General features: G+C 39.8%; 1 protein-coding gene across 1 annotated transcript; it reads left to right on the plus strand.

Moving 5' to 3' along the window:
- Positions 1–642: 642 nt before the first annotated feature.
- LOC132279815 (uncharacterized) lies at positions 643–2,684 on the plus strand (the record flags this gene model as incomplete). Its single annotated transcript, XM_059781858.1, has 4 exons — positions 643–726; positions 1,453–1,648; positions 1,849–2,226; positions 2,461–2,684. Coding segments are annotated over 4 exons (882 nt in total), but the record flags the coding sequence as incomplete, so codon positions are not given.
- Positions 2,685–19,683: the final 16,999 nt, after the last annotated feature.

Genomic DNA, 19,683 nt, shown 5'->3' on the forward strand with positions numbered 1-19,683 from the left:
ATCCTTGGTAGGCCATTTTTAGCTACGGCTAATGCATCAATTAATTGCCGAACCGGGGTGATGGACATTACTTTTGGAAACATGCAAGTCAAACTCCACATCTTTCATGCAACTCAACATCCCTCCAATGAGGATGATTGTTTTCTTGTGGATGTCATTGATGAAGTGGTCGAAGAATCTCTCCCCTTCATCCTAAGCAAAGATCCCCTTGAAACTTGCATGTCTCATTTTGACTTCTCAAACTTTAATGTTGATCAAGCCATTCAAGAAGTCAATTCCTTGCTTGATATTAATGCTATCATGGATGTACCTCCTTGGAAAATTCCAAAAGAACCACTTCCCCAACTTTCCACCACTCCTCCGGTCCCATCATTGTTATCTCCGCCACAACTTGAGCTTAAGCCGCTCCCGGCCCATCTCAAGTATGTGTTCCTTGGTCCAAAGCAAACCCTTCCGGTCATTATTGCCTCGGACCTTCAAAAAGACCAAGAGACCAACCTTTTAGCGGTGCTCCAAGAGCATAAAGAAGCTATTGGTTGGACAGTGGCAGATTTGAAATGAATTGACCCCTCCATTTGTATGCACCGCATTCATATGGAGGATGACGCAAAGCCTACTAGAGAGGTCCAGCGCCGGTTAAATCCAAACATGAAGGAAGTGGTCATGAAAGAGGTGATCAAATTGTTAGATGTGGGAATCATCTATCCTATCTCTGATAGCAAGTGGGTGAGCCCCACACAAGTTGTCCCCAAGAAATCTGGGCTCACCGTTGTTGAAAATTCAGCGGGCGAGCTCGTGCCACAACGAACCACCACCGGGTGGCGTGTGTGCATTGACTATCGTAAACTCAACTCATCAACTAGGAAAGATCATTTCCCACTCCCATTTATTGATCAAATCCTAGAAAGGTTAGCCGGCCAAAGCTTCTATTGTTTTCTTGATGGTTATTCCGGCTATAACCAAGTGGCCATCGCCCCCCAAGATCAAGAGAAAACAACATTCACATGTCCCTTTGGTACTTTTGCCTATCGACGCATGCCTTTTGGTCTATGCAATGCACCAGCAACGTTCCAAAGGTGCATGATGTCCATATTCTCCGATATGGTTGAAAGGTTCTTGGAAGTTTTCATGGATGACTTTTCCGTATTTGGCTCCTCCTTTGACTCGTGTCTCAAAAATTTATCTCTTGTGCTCCAAAGATGCAAAGAGACGAATCTCATTCTAAGTTGGGAGAAAAGCCACTTTATGGTCCAAGAAGGTATTGTTTTAGGACATGTCATTTCTAAGCGGGGAATCGAGGTAGACAAGGCAAAAGTTGAGTTAATCTCTAATCTTCCTCCTCCGAATTCCGTCCGTCAAATCCGTTCTTTTCTTGGCCATGCCGGATTCTATCGTCGCTTCATCAAAGATTTTAGCAAAATCTCACGGCCCTTGTGTAATCTCTTAGCCAAGGATGTTCCGTTCAATTTTGATGACGCTTGCATGGAAGCTTTCATCAAACTTCGCATTCTCCTCTCCTCTGCCCCGGTCATGAAACCCCCTAATTGGTCTCTTCCCTTTGAGATCATGTGTGATGCATCCGACTATGCATTAGGGGCGGTTTTGGGCCAACGTGTGGATAAACTTCCGCATGTCATTTATTATGCTAGCAAAACTCTCTGCGATGCCCAATTGAACTACACCACCACTGAAAAAGAATTGCTAGCTGTGGTGTACGCTTGGATAAATTTCGCTCCTATCTTCTTGGCTCCAAGGTCATCGTCTTTTCAGATCAAGCCGCTCTTAGGCATTTGTTAGCGAAAAAAGAGACAAAACCCCGCTTAATTCGATGGATCCTCTTACTTCAAGAGTTTGACATTGACATCCGGGACAAAAAAGGGACCGACAATGTTGTCGCCGATCATCTCTCTCGCTTACTTATTGAGAAATCTTCAGAATTTGCAGCCATCCGTGATTCCTTTCCGGATGAGCAACTTCTTCAAGTTTCACATTCTACTCTTCCATGGTTTGCGGATATTGTCAATTATCTTGCGGTTGGCAAAATTCCAGCTCATTGGTCCAAACAAGAGAGGGACCGGTTTTTCTCCCAAGTCAAGCATTTCTTTTGGGAAGATCCGGAATTATTCAAGTATTGCCCGGACCAAATCATCCGGCGATGTATTCCTGAAACTGAGGCCACAAGCATTTTAAATTTTTGCCATACTCTTGCTTGTGGAGGCCATTTCAGTGCCAAAAAGACCGCTAACAAAATCCTTCAAAGCGGATTCTTCTGGCCTACCTTGTTCTGGGATGCATACAATTTTTGCAAATCGTGTGAACGATGTCAAAAACTTGGATCCATGTCCCGAAGAGACATGATGCCCCTTACCAACATTTTAATTGTTGAAATTTTTGATGTGTGGGGGATTGACTTCATGGGACCATTTCCATCTTCTTATGGCTATGAGTACATCCTTGTAGCGGTGGATTATGTGTCTAAATGGGTTGAAGCCGCGGCTACCAAAACCGATGATCATAAAGTCGTGATCCATTTCATTCAATCTCACATCTTTAGTCGTTTTGGTACGCCCCGAGCAATCATTAGTGATGGCGGATCTCATTTCCGAAATCGTTATCTCAAATCCGTCCTTGCTAAGTATTCAGTCATTCATAAGTTTGCTACACCTTACCACCCTCAAACGAGTGGTCAAGTAGAGATTTCTAACCGGGAGATTAAGCACATTTTAGAAAAAACGGTTAGACCGGACCGCAAAGATTGGTCATTAAGGCTACACGATGCACTTTGGGCTTACCGGACAGCTTATAAGACACCCATCGGCATGTCACCATATCGACTTGTCTTTGGCAAAGCATGTCATCTCCCGGTAGAATTAGAGCACCGTGCTTATTGGGCCGTAAAAAGGTTCAATTTTGATCTCAAACAAGCCGGCTCTAATCGTGCGTTGCAATTAAATGAACTTGAGGAATTGCGTAATGACGCGTATGAAAACGCAAAAATTTACAAGGCAAAGACTAAAGCTTTTCATGACAAACACATCGTCAAAAAGTCTTTTGCCCCGGGACAAAAGGTCTGGCTTTTCAATTCCCGCTTGAAACTCTTTCCCGGTAAACTCCAGTCAAGATGGGATGGTCCATACATTGTCACTACCGTCTTTCCTCATGGAGCAATCGAACTTCATGATCCTGCAAGTGGATCACTCTTCAAGGTAAATGGCCAAAGGCTTAAGCCTTGCATTGACGGCACAATTCTAACCCGAAAGTTGAGGAAGTCCCCTTGACGGATCCAATTTATGAGGATTAGTGCCTGCTCTAGCTTGGTCTAGCTATCGACATTAAATTTAGCAAAGCAAGGGAATAAATTCTTTCGATGTTCCAAGCTTCCTTCTCTTTGAAATTGCTCGTGCCTTACAAAAAAATTTTCTGGGAAACGGTTTAGAAAAGCCCAAAATTTGATTTTTCTTAGACCTTCTCAACTCTAATTTTCATTCCCGGATTTCTCCATCGCTTTCTAGCAATTTCATTAGATTTTTTCAAATGCGACTCATGTGCATATTTTCTCATTTTTACTAAACAGTTTGAAATTTTTCTCAAAATTCTTCATGCATTTGAGATGTTTAAACAGTTAAAAAAATTGCAAGGATTCAAAACAAAACCTTCAAAATTTCCCATGCATTGGAATGGAATGAATTTGCAAGTTTAAAAAAAAAAAATTTTCCAGAAATTTCATTCATGCATTGTGTGATGTTGCCAAGGTTTGAAAATTTTCTTACATCCACCCATGCTTTGTGTGATGTTCTGAAAGTTGGCATTTTTTTTCATGCATTAGATATTGCAAAGTTTGAAACAAAAAAAAAAAATATATATATAATAATATTAATAATAATACTAATATTACTTATTCTTTTCCGCCAACTTACTATGATTATTTTGTGTTAATAATAATAATACTAACGCCATTTTTTTTTTTTTTTGCATGCATTGCATTCATGTATCCTGTTGCCTGCATTCAGCTCTCAGTGCATGCATTGCCTTCATGCATGCATGCAAATTCCATGTAGAAATTCTTGCATGCCTTAACCCCTTGCATGCATCGGACTCAATGTTGCATGGCATGCCACTGTAGTCATTTGCTCACTGGCATGCTCACTGTCCCTCCATGGTTCAATGGTTTCAAGAACCAGCTTCCTCCTCCTACCTAAGCCCCGATTGCTCAAGCTCACAACCTCTTTTAAACCACACCATTCTGAGCCTACTGACCCACTTTCGAGCACTCCAACTCCAATTTGGAGTGCTCGAGCTTCCTTGCCTTTTTCCTCGACCTCTCTGGCTTCATTTCGAGCACTCTAAGAGCCCATTTAGAGTGCTCGACTTTGCTTGCACCAAACAACAACCTCACTGCTCTCAGTTCGAGCACTCGCCAAGCCTCTCTAGAGTGCTCGAACTCCACCTTCTTCACCCTCACCACCCAACTTTCTTCCTCTCTCACCTCATCACCCAACAACCTCACAACCATCCCAGCCACCCCCATGCACCAAAACCTCCACCAACTAACCCACCTCCCCACATCTACCAACCTAAACCCTCCTGCATGCATGCATGCACGCCCATGCATGCATGCCACACCAAACTCCCTCACCATCCCACCCCCAAGCTCACCACCCTCTCGGCCATTACAACCCACTACAACCATCCCAGCCACCCCCATGCACCAAAACCTCCACTAACTAACCCACCTCCCCACCTCTACCAACCTCACAACCAACCTCATCACTCAGCCACTCCATAACCAACCTAAACCCTCCTGCATGCATGCATGCACGCCCATGCATGCATGCCAACCCAAACTCCCTCACCATCCCACCCCCAAGCTCACCACCCTCTCGACATCATGCATGCACATCACATGCCTGCATGCCAACCACATCTCACCTCATCAACCTCCATTAACCCTCATCATGCCTTGCACATCAACCAACTCACACCCAACTTCTCTCGGCCTCCTCCCCCTTCCCTGCAACCTACTGCTCAAATTTCGAGCACTCGAAGACCAAGCTTCGAGTGCTCGAACTCCTCATGCCCATCACTCAAGCTCTCTCACTCACCACCGAGTGCTCCAGCCCCTCTCACCCTCGGCCCCAACTCTCTGCCAAAATTTCGAGCACTCGAAGTGGGACTTCGAGTGCTCGAACCAAGCTCTCACTCCCTCTCTTTTAAACCCCCGCCACACCAACCCCTCACTCTCATCACCCTCTCTCGACTGCAACTTCACCACCCTCATTGCCAACCACTTTTCACCTCTCTCTCTAACTTCACCACCCTCCTGCTCGAACCTCTCACACACTACACCAACTTTTCTCTCTCTCCCACTCACAACCAAGTTCAAAACCACCAGCATGCACAACACCATGCATGCATGAAAATCCAACACCCTTCACCCTCTCGACACTCCTCCATCCACAACCTTCAACCTCCACATGCATAACCAACCTTCCCACCCTAACCAACATCATCTCCTCTCTGCACCACCAAACCAATTCTCTCTCATCCACCATACAAACCCACCTCTCTAAATGTCCCTGAAATTCAGGTTTGTGTCCTCTTCCTTAGTTTTTCTTTTCCTTTGTTCATTCATGGTGTTTTACAAGGAGGATGGGCTTGTAATGTTGGAGTTTGGTTCTGTTGGTGCTCTGTTGTTGCTTTGTTGATAATAGGGCTTGTTTCTTTGTCAAAAATTTTGGGTTTCCTCCTCCTCCCCACTCATTTTCACCTTCTCCTTTTTGTGGTGCACGCCAGGTGTTCGCTGAAATTCCTCAACCAAGTTCACCTCTCTAAATGTCTCGTGCCGGTCCTTCTCGCCCTTCTCGACCCTCTTCAGGTGCCCGTGCTGTCACTCGTGAGCGACCACGTGATCCTTGGGATCGCAAACAACTCAACTATCAACTCTCATTTCCGCTCACGGATGCCTTTGACATTCTACCCACAACTTCGTGGGCTGTAGCTGAATTGACTAACCGACGTCTGCAACACATTTGCGCACCCCTTTCCAGGGTTGCCTACCCCCGTGTAGTGCGCCTCTTCTACCAGAATCTCCAATGCCCTGAAGAGCCACCCATTTCTCTCACGACATCCATTGATGGCACCGCCTATGCTTTCACTATGACCGACATCATTCAGGTTTCTGGTTGCCCCATTGAGTGCCCCGATGACATTGTCAATCGTGAGAATCTCCCTTTATATGAGGAGCCGGATACATTAACTGTGGCGCAGATTGCCGCTGCCATTTGCACTATTGACGATCCTCCTCGGCCCCGGTCTTTTATCCGCAAAACCAATCTTCCGGAACGCCTATGGTTCATTGACACCGTCTTCAAGCACAATGTCTGCCCTTTGGTGCATAGCACCGAGCGTCGGGGCCTCTTTCTGCAAGCCTTATATGCCATGGACCAAGGCCAATGGTTCTCCATCCCAGAGCTCATTTGGTCCACATTTATGAAGTTTTGGCATGATGCTCATAATACATGGGCTCCGCGAGTTGAAAATCAGAAATTGCCTTTGCCATTTTTAATCACTCGGCTCCTTTAGCACAAGGGTTTCGTTGTTCCTCCCCATGAACCAAAAGGCGACAAAATTAAAATTTTTACCCAGCGCCGGTGGATCAATGTTCTGAGCCATTCTAGTACCCCTCCGCCTCCTGCCCCCCTGTTCATCCACGCTCCACCTCCTCCTCCTTCTGAGGCAGTTTCCACCACCGCACCCACTGCGAGGGTAGAGCCTCCGGTCGACTCTCACCAGGACCAGGCTTTCATCCGGGCTTCCATTGCCGGTATTCATGAGCGACTAGATCGTTTTGAGAATTCTTTGTCCGCGTGCACTCAGACTCTGTGTGAGTTTACTTCACGTGCTGAAGAAGATCGTCGTCTTGCTGCTGAAGACCGCCGTGTCGCTGCTGAGGACCGTCGTTTGGCTTCCGCTGAACGGCGTAAGACTCAATCTCTCCTCCATTCCATCCTCGCCCGTTTACCTTCTGGACAGTAGCTTGTTGCGAGTGTGGACCTTCTCTTTTTGTTTCATCTGTAACTATTTCTCTTGTATATTTTGTTTTCCTTTTAAACTGTAAGAATTTGCTATGTATAGGTTGCTCTGGTCGACATGATCCCTGTACAGCTCTTTTTGTCATCATGTAAACTCTTTTTGCAATGCAAATTCTTTATGTTCTGTTAACTTTCGCTATATTCTTTTTCTGTCTTTATGCTTGTGCTATTAATGCTGTTTGTGGTTGTTTCTTTTGGTTCTTCATGTTGCTCTCCAGGTTGCGCAGTCCAGTTCAAGTTTGGGGGTTTTTGTCTCAAAATGCCGTTCCCTCCCCCTGGGTATTGTTGTTCCTTTTATACTCTTTGTCCTTTTTGTCTCTAACTTGCATCCATGTCCCACATTGAGGACACTGTGTCGTTTAAGTTTGTGGGTGCATCAAAGCATTCTTGGCATATTTTTGGTTCCATAATTTTTGCTAAGCAATGATAGTATAACTTGACACTTGTCGGAGATGAAACATATGTTTAATACCTTGTGTATAGAAGCAATTGAAAATTTTGAAATAAAGAAAAATTTGAGTTGAAAGGATCATGTAGATTCAAACTAGTCTGTATAAATGTTTCAATTAGATTCTTGCTGGATTTACACTCTTATAAGCTTCACAATGCACAGATGCACATTGGAAACTTAACTGTGAGGCATGTAGCTGATTAACCTTGACCTTGGCCTAGTTAATCTGATTTGATGGACCTGATAGATGAATATCTTTGGCATGAATTAAGTCAAAAAAAAAAAAAAAATGAAAAATGAAAAATGACCAGTTGACGTTCGTAGCCTTTCCAACTCGAGCAATTAAGCCCTTTGGAGTGTCTCTACGCTTAACACCCGAAAGCCGTCTGGTTTGGGAGTTGTTGGCCTAACGCTTGCTACAAGGGTTGGTTAGAAAGCTTAAAGGACTTAAACATTGCACGGTCATTCAAAAAAAAAAATTGTAATAAACATGGTTAGCTGAAGTTCGTAGCCTTTCCAACTCGAGCTATTAAGCCCTTTGGAGTGTCTCTACACTTAACACCCTAAAGCCGTCTGGTTTGGGAGTTGTTGGCCTAACGCTTGCTACAAGGGTTGGTTAGAAAGCTTAAGGGACTTTAGCATTGCACAACCATTCTATGTTTCGCTTATGTGTTGAAATAAACTGTTAACAAGCAACAAAAGTTATCTTGAAAATAAAATCATGCCTTAGAGACTTCATGTAAAAGGGAATTCAATGATTTGAAAACTTGTGCTTTGGAATTGGAAAAGAAAGTAAAAGCCGCATGTTGAGAATCCAATTCACTTTCACTGAAGCTAGAGTTAATTTCCATTCAAGAGATGATAATTGAGTTATTTATATAGACTTTGATGTTGATGCATGTATGTGGAAATGTATTTAGCCAATTTTTGTATCAATGCTTCATATATGCAAGGTAGTTTTCCCAATGACCCCATCTCCAGTTTTTGTCTGTTTCAAGTTGTGTTTGAGCTATGTATCTATCTCATTTTACCATGGATGATATTTTTGTAGTAGCATGCCCATGGTTGTCTTTTCAATGAAGTATTCATTGTAGTTTTGCTAAGGGACTAGCAAAATGTAAGTTTAGGGGTGTGATAAGCGCCGAATATTGTATATTCAAGCGCCCTAAATTACATTAACAAAGTCCAGTTATTAATTATTTTATGTAGATTAACTCCATTTGCATGTTCTTATGCATTTTCAGGTTGAAGTGCAAAAAGGAAGCAAAAATGAGGCCTTGTGGAATTTTGAACAAAAAGGATGCCATTTCTGAATTTCTGGCAGCAGTGATCCTGACTTTTGTCGCCATTTTCGACCTTGCAAACTCAAGAACTAGACTTCCATCATAACATGAAAGATTTAGATCTCTGAATCAGCTTTCCAAATCTTCAAGTGTTTCATCATTCGGAGTTCGGAGCAGAGAGTTATGATCTTCATAACAGAGGTGCGCAGAACTGCCTGGCAGCACTGATGTACTGCTTTTCTCCCCATTTTTGACCAACCAGACTTGAGAATTGGGTCTTCATCAAAACATGAAGTTTTTAAAGAACTGAATCAGCTCTCCAAATCTTTAAACAGATCATCATTCGGAGTTCGGGACACAAAGTTATAGTAGTTTTCCCAAAATAGGTCAGCGCTGAGCAAGAGGAGCATGTTGCACATTGCACTAAGTTAGAGTGCTCGAGATCACCAAGCGTGTGCTCGAAAATCAGGCAGAATGCCCTTCGGAAATGGCTCATTTCAGCCCACTTGCACATTGGTTTCCTCAATGCCATCTTCCTTCTTTATGAAGTGGTTGGAGGTGTTCCTTGGAGGAGAGAGGGTGTTGTTGGAGCATAAAAAGCTACCCAAGGGCCACACATTAGGGAGCTTGGATTTTTAGAAGATAGAGGAGAGAGAAGAGAGCAAGAAGAAGAGGGTTCTTGGAGCAAAAGGAAGGGAGCTCGAAAATGGAGAAAAAGGGCAAGCTTCTTCCTTCTCCTAGCTCACTCATGGGTAACTAAACCTCATCTAGGGAGGTGATGAAGCCTCCCCTTATGCTCATGTTCTAGATTAGGTTCTATTTTGGGGATTATAATGTATAAACTTTGGTCTTTTCATAGTTTAAGAGCTTATTACTTCTTGTAATGAATATTCATGTTTAAATGATTGATGTGAGTTATTTAGCTTGTCTTGATGATTCTTACATTAGTCTTATTGCTTTTATTTTCATAGTGACAATGAAGATATTAACTATGAATGGTTTTCAAGGTATGTTAATTTTGAAGCTTGATATTCCATTGCTTAGGTACCTCCTTTGATGGACTATGCTTGATTCTTACTTTCATGTGCTTCATCATTTGATTGAATGCTTGATGGTCTTTTGCTTAAGTAATGTATTTGATACTACACCCTAGTCTAGGTAGTCCAAATGTGTTGTCTTTTGATAGACTATTCTTGTTTTAATCTCATGAACTCTTTATTGGTTATGAAGCAACTATGTGTTGCTACATAATTCTCGATCATTGCTTATATAGTGTTTATCCCCAATTTAGTCTTGATTTAGCATGTACTTAGGGCGTAGGTGGATTCACTTCTCTAGTTTCCCCTTTTATTATCTCTAACTCTCATTTACTAGCACTACTATTTTATGCATTCTAAGTTCCTAGTTTAGTGACCATAAAACAAACCCTCTATGAACACCCCTTATCACTCTAAAATGACTCTAGACACTTAGGTTGCCTTAAGACTAGCACAGTCCCAGTGGTTCGACTTACCCGACCAATAGCCCTATTTTACAATGATTTGTGCTATTGCGAAGGTTGATGTATAGTTGATCAACCGATCATTCTTCTTCTTTCTTTAGCTCTGGTTGCATCCATCACCTATTCAGGTCATTTTTCCTTGAAAACCACTTAATATATAGGCCCAATATGACTTGTGCTCCAAAAACCTTATTCTTATTCCTTTTTAGCAATAAGACCTGCAAAGACACAAAAATATAAAAATATAGTTAATCTATATGCATAGATCAAATAATGGACTTAACTAATGTAATTAAGGGCACTTAAATATGTAATATTTGACGCTTATCATATACTATTTGAACCTCTATATAATCCATTCAGGTTTTCATTACAAAAAAGAGAAAAACCTTGTGATCAAAAAGAAACTTGCATTGGTCATTGTCTCATTCATAACATTTGAGCTTTAAACATCTGTGCTATATTATATATCTGCCATAGGCGTATGAGCATTGATCTGTGTATCAATTTTGAGAGTTTCTTTATTCGTCTATTGTTTTTCTTCAAAAACTATTGTAAGGGTTGGTGTAACCCAAAAGAATTCTAAGAAAGGTCTGTTCTCTTATCAAGAAGATTTAAAAGCGGTGTGCTTCTTGTACCGGTTTGCTCTCCACCTTATTGGGTTTTTGGAAGTCTCAAGAGGATCTTGAGCCGAGGAGTAGAAGTTTATGAACCTCTCTAAATCTTCGTGTTCTGAGTTTACTTCTCTCCCTCTCTCTCTCTATCTCTTTTTACTTTATTATTCAAATTTTATTGCTTTTGTTGATTATTTATTATTGTACTCTTAAAGATCATTTATTATCTAACTTAAATAATCATCAAATTCGATTATTTGGTATCATTCTACTTAGAATCTATTCACCCCTTCTCTAGAATCATTTACTAGGTAACAGTTGGTATCAGAGCCTAATCTCTAGTATAAAGATCTAACCATCTTAGAGAATCGATAATGGCTAATGTTAACGGTACCACGTTTCAGGAAGGTTAGTCCAACCACTGACCTCCTTGGTTTGACGGAACTAATACAATTATTGTAAGAATATAATGAAAGATTTTCTTTAGGCTGTAGACTATCAAATTTGGCATGTCATAATAAATGGACCTTGTGTTCCAAGGAAAGAAGTTGACAAAGTAAATAAGCCTAAAGAGATGAGTGAATGGAATGAATCTGATTACAAACTCATCTCCATTAATGCTAGGTGAAAAGTAAACCTAAAATGTACACTTAGTCCCTCTAAATACAATAGTGTCTCCACATGCAGCACTGCCAAAGAAATTTGTGATAAACTAGAGGTCACCTATGAAGGTACCTCTGAAGTCCGTGAATCTAGGATTGATTTACTCATATGACGATGCCCCTTTTCTATGTGCTTAGAAAATGAACTTTGTAATACGAGAGGTCGCTTTGCAAGGTCAAAATATGAATGTGGTTTCAGAAGCCTTTCTAGTCAAATTTACATTTATAAAAACCACTACTACAACAAATGAAGTATAGTGAGTAGGGATCGTCCACAGAGATTATATGTGTTGGAATTTAACTTCGACTCTAATGTACCAATTGATTGCAAAGAGAGAGATTGGTTGTGTAACAACCCGGTCATTTACCTCCCTTTTTATTTTCCTGAAATTTTATGGATAAATTTTTTTTTTTCGTTTAATTTTCTTTTCCGAGTTCTGTTTCTTGTCACTTAGTGTCGTCTCGAGTGCTTGGACTTGGTTTCTGAGACTCTTTCGTTCGGATTGACAACTTCCTTTGAGGACCGAGTCATTTCAGTATTTTCATTTTTTTGACACTATTCATCTTTTGTCTTTTTCTCGTTTGTCACTTCGTTGGCATAATCTCACTTTTCGTGTTCGGTTTTGCTTCCACTTTTGTATGCACTCATGATATATGATTTCTTAGGACGTGTGTTTTTACTTTCCTAGAAATGCATGCCATTTGTGCACTTTCTTCCTTAGGGGTATGGATGCATACTTTCCTTGGAATTTTCCTTTCTTTTGGGGTCACTAGTGTAATTATTGAAAGTAATTATTTTTTGTCTTAGGGACCATTTTGTAATTTAATTTGGAAGATATTTTCAAAAAGGACCTTTTTGCAATTTCCGGAAAGTGTGACAAGTGTCACACTCTCATTGGTACACTTGTTGACATTTGTGTGGAAACACTTTGATGCCTTGGATGATGACATATGGAGGGTGGAGATTCAACCACTTGTTGGCTTAGGATTGGTGCACTTGTTGGCTTGGATGGTTGACAAGTGCAGGCTTGAGATTAAGCCTAGGATGGAGCCTTGGATTTGTGATAAGTGTATGCTCCAAATTTAGTCTTGCAAATTACTTTTGGGCCACTTAGGGATTATGGTTTTAAAGAAGGGTTTTTGTGCAATTGACCAAGACTTGTGTGTGTTGACCATGGTGTAAGATCACATAGTGAGTGGAGGATTTCTAATTCCTCCACTCACATTTCATCTCATTATTTCATTCTCTTCCTTACAAGAAAACCCTAGCCTCCATGGATGGAGCTTGATGCTTAAGCTTTGACCTTGATTTTTGAGGGCATTCCACTCACCTTAGACCATGAAGCTTGGAACACTTTTTGTTCCCCTCACTCTCCTCTTCATAACCCTAGAAGGGTTTGCCATTTTGTGTTGATTTGCCTTGGATTCAAGAGGAACAATCCTCTTGTGAGGTAGGGGATGTTATAAGTTTATATTTTGTTGTCTTGCATGCTTTTGATGCATATACATGTTGTATGCATGTCTTTTACTAATTTGAGAAATTAATGATTGTTGTAACTTGCATATAACTCACTTTTGACTTGGTATATGGCATGGCCTTCACTTGATCTTTGTTATATAATCATTTGGAACCATTTGAATGAGTTTTTAAATCTAGAGATTTAATGAATTTAATTTGATTTAAATTCCCCTTAATTGTACCTTGCTTGTTTTCCATTTTTGACATAATATATGGCATGACCATGTCTTAATCCTCGATATATATTTATTTGCAACTATTTGAACAACTTTTGAAATCTAGAGATTTAATTAATTTAAATTAATTAAATTCCACATGATTATATCTTACTCATTTTGTGAAATTGATGTGATAATTGCAACCACCATGGAATGGACATTGACATATATTAAATTGAGAATTTTTGGTCAACTTAGATTTCTAGAGAAATTAATTAATTAGGTTAATTAATTTCTACTTAGTGTTATAATGATTTGGACATCTATTTCATAGGGCTTTTGCCTATTTATCATGTATCATGACTTGTTGCAACTTAGCTCGATTAATGTAGTTAATGAACTTGCACCCTTACATTGGAATGGTTTAATTGTTTAAGAATGGTTAAGCAAATGATTGAATGATTAATCTTATACTAGTGGTATACTTACATCAATGGATTCCATATGCTATATATATATATATATCTTGGTCGTAGTTTACATAGATGCACACTATGATTTCTTGACATTTCACATGCCATGATAGTCGATGAAGTTAGGGCATGACTTATGTGTTCCAAAATCTTAGTTGTGCATGGAATGTGACTTAATGCATTACTTGTATCTTGATACTATCTTGACTTACACAACTTGTTGATTTTGGGACTTGGGATATCAATCAAGAATTGACATGGCTAGGACTTGGTTCGAGTACGGGGGAATGTCCCTCTACAACTATAGTGCGCACTAGGGGAAAGGTACCCATGGGTTAGTAGCCCTAAAGTGATCTCAAGAGTACGGTTTTAATCCGGGCGATATCCGAGTTTCCACATTGGTTGATTTCACTCTTTAAATTTCAAGTTGTTATTCCTTGAAGATTTAAACTTGTCGTGTATATGAAAGGCTCCAATCTTGTTTCATTGCATAGATTTTATGCTTCATTTGTGATTCAACTCCTTAAATTTCAAGTGTTATATTCCTTAAAGATTTAAGACTCTTTTCGTGTTGTATGAAGTATTTCACTCTTGTTTAGTTGCATAGATTTTATGCCTTGTTCTTGATTCCATGTGTGACTCTTTCGTGTTTCATGTAGTATCCCATTCTTGTTTAGTTGCATAGATATTATGCCTTATTCTTGATTTCACGTATGACTCTTTTCGTGTTTCATGGCATGTTCCATCCTTGTTAATTGCATAGACATTTTGCCTTGTTCTTGAATCCTTGTTTACTTGCATAGATATTATGCCTTGTTCTTGAATCCGTGTTTAGTTTGCATAGATACTATGCCTTGTTCTTGAACCCTTGTATAACTCTTATCGTGTTAATCAGAATATCCTAATCTTGTTAATTGCATAGATATTGTGCCATATTCTTGATTTCATGTAGTAAACTTTTCGTGTCATGTGGAATGATTTAACTTGCTTAAATTGCATTGATAATGTGATTCTTGTATTCTAATATCTTCTTGTCATGTTGAATGAATATTTCTAAACCTTGCTTAATTCTATTGAAAATGCAAATCATTTTAATCCATGTTCAAGCATTCTTCTTGTCATGTTCCTTGGATTATCCCAAACTTGACTCGTTTCATATTTGTATATATATCATGATTCTTGCTGATTAGACTTTAAGATAGTTTAGGATGCTCCCTGAGTTTTACTTTGACATAGACATTAGGTAGCATGAGCCATTTAACATGTTTCACCTTAAGGTGATAAATTTGTAAAATACTAGGTCGATGCATGCTCATCTCCTATGAGTAGCTTTATGTTGCTCACCCCTACGATACTGGGCATATTTCAGGTATGAAGACTTGGTTCAAGATGTTTAGCATTCCTTGGGTGGTTTGGAGACTTGAAGTCCTTTTAAATGCATTCTTGATCACATGCAAGTGTTTCCAGTTTTTGAATTGTATTGTGTAAGTAAGCCAAAATGTCTTTTTTTTTTTTTTTTGCCTTTGACTTGTAATATGTGCTTAAGCACACTTTTTTGCACTCATTCTATGTATATGATATATGGCCGAGGGCCAAACTTCATTTGAAATCCTTGCGTATTGAAAAATGTATAAATTTGTCTCTAATGTGAATGCTATGAAAACCATGTGAATTACCATGTCATTTTTGCACTGGATTATACATCGAGTATGTAATTCATCCTTTAGTATCCATTTACCATGTATGAGGTGTGGCCAAGGGCCAAACACCAATTTGTCTTCACTTTTGCATTTTAGTCTCATACATTGCATTTTGGGCCAAAATAGTTAAAACCGAGCCTTTAAGGGTTCATTTTCAAATCGGGAGGTGCAAAGTGTGTTCCGGCACCTCCACTAGGTCTCATTAGTTATGTTTGAAGTGTGGTCAAGGGCCAAACGGTCATTTGAAGTCATTTGTTGGTTTTGGATTTCAAAATTTCCATTTTAAGTTCATTTTCGCCTTTTTGGCCGTTGGGGGGGTCGAATTTTGACTCGGCTATTTTCGGGAGCCGCGGACCATTTCTGCACGCTCAAAATCACTTATTACTTGTGCGTGCATATTCGTTTCAGCTTAGAAGTGCATTTGGGGACAAATGTATGCTTGGTGCAAAGTTGCATTTTTACCGTTTTGAGCCTAAACTGATTTAAGGGCAATTTGGGGATTTCCTTTGGGAAATAAACTCCATTCTCAACTCTGTCACCTACAAATTGTGATTTGAAGGGGAGTTTCCTTTTTGTGTTTTTCCAAAAAATGCCATCTTGACCTCAAAAACCGCGCTCCGAACTCAAAAATCCGCTAAAAACACTGTTCCTGCAATTTTTGAGGTTCCGGACCACCCCTCCGCCTCATTTGGCGGGCCCCAGCAGTGTTCTGGTGGGTGCCTGCAAGAATCTACTTTGTTTGGCGGGCGCTCGCGAACACTGTTCCTACTCTAGATATTTTTTTCAACGGGTCATATCTTACTCGTTTTAACTCCGAATTGGTCCGTTCTTGAGTCTAAATTGTCCGCGTCGAAACAAGCTTTCTAATGGTACCAATTGGAGCTTCATATTCCTCTTATAGCTCAATATACTAAAGTTTTATTAAGGTAGTGTCAGAATTTGGTTCGAACCGGGATAGGGTTTCCCTTTCTTCGACTTCAGAACTTGATATCTTTTCTGTCCGGACTCCAAATCAGGTGATTCTTGAGTCTAACTTCATTAATTTTTCATTATATTTCCAATGGTACCAATTTTAGTTTCAGAAATTTCTCCTAGCTCAAGATATCCTTGTTTTAGTGTGAGGCTGTCAGATTTGGTTTGAACCGAGATAGGGTTCATCTGGGATTTCACTTCCTTTGGCCTTGGTACTTCATGTGAAGTTACCAAAGGATGTTTTAGATTTAATTTGACTTGTTGAAAGTTAAATTCCTCCTCTTGGGGTAAAATGACCATTTTACCCCTTGCTCTTCTCTTGTAGGGTTTTGATGCCCTTCTCATCATTTTGTTTCCATTTAGTCTCGAAATTCTTTGAGAGTCCATTATTGTGCCCTAGGGATGACGTACATCTCTAAGGACTTGTCTTTGTCTTGCTTCCGTACTTTATTCATTTGAATTCCGTGACTTCATAGGGAGTCATCGTGGTGCCTAGGGATGGCATACATCTCTTGAGGCCATTTTGCTTCTTTTGCTTCTGCATCTTAGATCTAGTTTCGGTCATCATAGGACACACTAGTTTGAAAAATCCAGGGTCATTACAGGTTGATTACTCTAGAAAATAATTAATTAAAATGCAATTTAAATAAACTAAGTTGAGTTATGGATTTAAAAGATGAAAAGTGAGGTCTTGGGGTCCATTGGAATTGCCACCAAGCTTGTTCACCAAACCACACACTTTCAACTAATTTGGGGAAAACTTTCTTGTGAACAAAATGCAACTACCAATTGCAATATTATGCATGGACCATCAAATTCAATAATAAATTGTCTACCTAACCAACAAATAAACTAAGTGTAGAACAACCCATCAATTCTAAGCATGACCCATCAAACTAGTCACAATTGTAGCACACATCAATCTAGAGAATCATGGAATTTGTAATAATAAGCCAAGGAATATCAAATCAAGTAAAGAATGTCGACCTACCTACAAACATGAATTAAATTGTAGAACAACCCATCAAGCAGAAGTATAATTATCAAATTAATTGACAAACCTATCTAATAAAAACCAGGTCTAGCCATCACTAGATTCTCAATGAACTACACATAGACATGTAATTAATATAGAAAAACTAGTGTAGAGATCAATTCCCAAATAATCACACATAAGACAACATACAATTACATAAAGAATTAGATGGAAGTATTTAACTATAGAAATCAAAGGAGAACCCAAGATTCATTAAATTCATAAGGCTAAAACACTAATCACAAGATATTATTCCCCAAAAAGTATGAAAAGAAGGGTTTAAATTTACAAACTTAGGGCTCATCCAAGCCCCAATGAGAAGTCTAGCCAATTATGGTGGAGGTGGGTGTGATCTTGGAACCTTCAAGGGCAATCCCCAAATGTGGCTCCATCTTCTTCCTCTTCTTCTTTGTTGAATTCTAGAGAAAGAAAGTGTGTAGATCTTGAGATGTATTCTTAGAGCCTCCACTCTTCTCCTTTCTTCTAACTCTAATCTCTAACTTTTCTAGAGAGAGAAAATAAAAATTATAATGAATTAAAATTAAAGACAAAAGAAATTTTACAAAATGGTTCAATTCCCTTTAAGTACAAGGTTCTTGGAATAGTGAACAAGTCAAAAAATAAGCCCTTAAAATATCTAATCCTACAACTATATGGTAGGTGGAGTTCGGGAGCGCGGGAATAAAACAGCTCACTACCAGCATATTTTCAATTGATCGATGAAAAACTTTGATCGATCGAAAAATTCTCGATCGATCCTGTAGGTGCAATTTTTTACACCTGAACACCTAGAGGGATTGACTATGGAAAGTACATAGAAAAAATTAAGAAGGGAGTAAGTAAATCTTCAAGATAGTGATTGTATTTAGAGTCTCCCCTTTTACCTTTGTTTAGGCTCTATTTATAAGTGTTTTTTAGCTTAGGAATTTACATGGAGCCGTTTCTTGGCTTTTATTCCCAAACGTGGGTAATTTATGCCTATAGATTATGCATTTGACATTATTGCGGGCGTTATGGAGTTTGGGCCTGTTTATTCTGCTTCTGTTTTAAGTAGGCCTTCCTTCGCTGGGGACTTTTAGCTTTTTTGCGGGCTGCCTTTTGTCGCCACAAGTTGTTTTGCGATTGGTGTGATTTTTTTCCTTCCACACTTTGCCCCCAATTCCTTTTTATGAATTTGATTTATAAAAGGAATTGTAACCGTTTTCAGGAATAGAGAAGTTTTCGCGGCTGTTACGGCTGATCATTACCGTTCGTGCTGTCGATTCTGGGACTTCGTGTTTGCCTTTCCGCTATCCCCCCCTTTCAGCTTATATACTTCGCTTTTGTGATTTGGACATCTACATCTATGATTTTGTTCTTGAGTTTTAGTGAGAACCTGATTGTTAGCTGCTTCGACATCTTATTCCATTCGCCGACGTTAGTCTTCTTTTCATTCCATCTTTCTTATATAACGAGTCAAGAAAGTAGTGAATGAACTCGTAGTGTTCACATGTCTAATTTTGAGTTGGGAACTTTGGCAGCGAGTCTAAGCGATTATGCTGAGGGTCCCATAGTCCTCCTTGCAGATGTTGTAGAAAGGAAATCCTTTTTTATTTCTCAATTGAGAAAGAAGAATCGTGTTCCTTCTGACGTTACCCTTGAGGAGTATGACCATGATTTAAACTTTAGTATAGGTGAGGGTTTGGAGGAGGGCGAAATGCTTTTCTCGGCTTTGCATCTTCCCGCCTCTCGATTCCCCTTGAACCCTTTTTATCTTCGGGTTTTATCGGTGTTGAATTTGGCTCCTCTGCAGGTTAACCCTAATTTCTTCCGTATTCTCTCCTTTCTTCTTGCTCTGAACAGGGTTCGAGGTTTAACCTTGAATCTTGTCGACCTTCTGTTTTGCTACTCGCTTGATAGGTTGAGAGGGGGTGAGGGTAGGTTTCACCTTCACTCTAGATCGGGTAGAACTCTCTTCTCTTATCTTAATAACTCTGACAAAAAGTGGAAGTACAAAATTATTAAAGTCGAGGGGCATGGCGGTCTTTTTTCATTTAGGATTTATTCATCCAATCGACCTTTCATGGCCCATCTGTCCCCGCCTTTGATGATTCGGGCAAGTCTTCTTGCTTTCTTTGCTTCGTAAAGCATTTTTGTTGTATATATGACTTCCTACATCACAAAACTAACTTTTTCTCTTCAAAATTTGCAGATAGTCGTCTTGTTTACTTGCAAGAGAGAGTT

The sequence above is a fragment of the Cornus florida genome, unplaced genomic scaffold (genome assembly GCF_030987335.1).
Source record: "Cornus florida cultivar Cherokee Brave unplaced genomic scaffold, ASM3098733v1 CherokeeBrave_3.0.0_Hap2_Chr10, whole genome shotgun sequence".
NCBI classification, from domain to species: Eukaryota; Viridiplantae; Streptophyta; class Magnoliopsida; order Cornales; family Cornaceae; genus Cornus; species Cornus florida.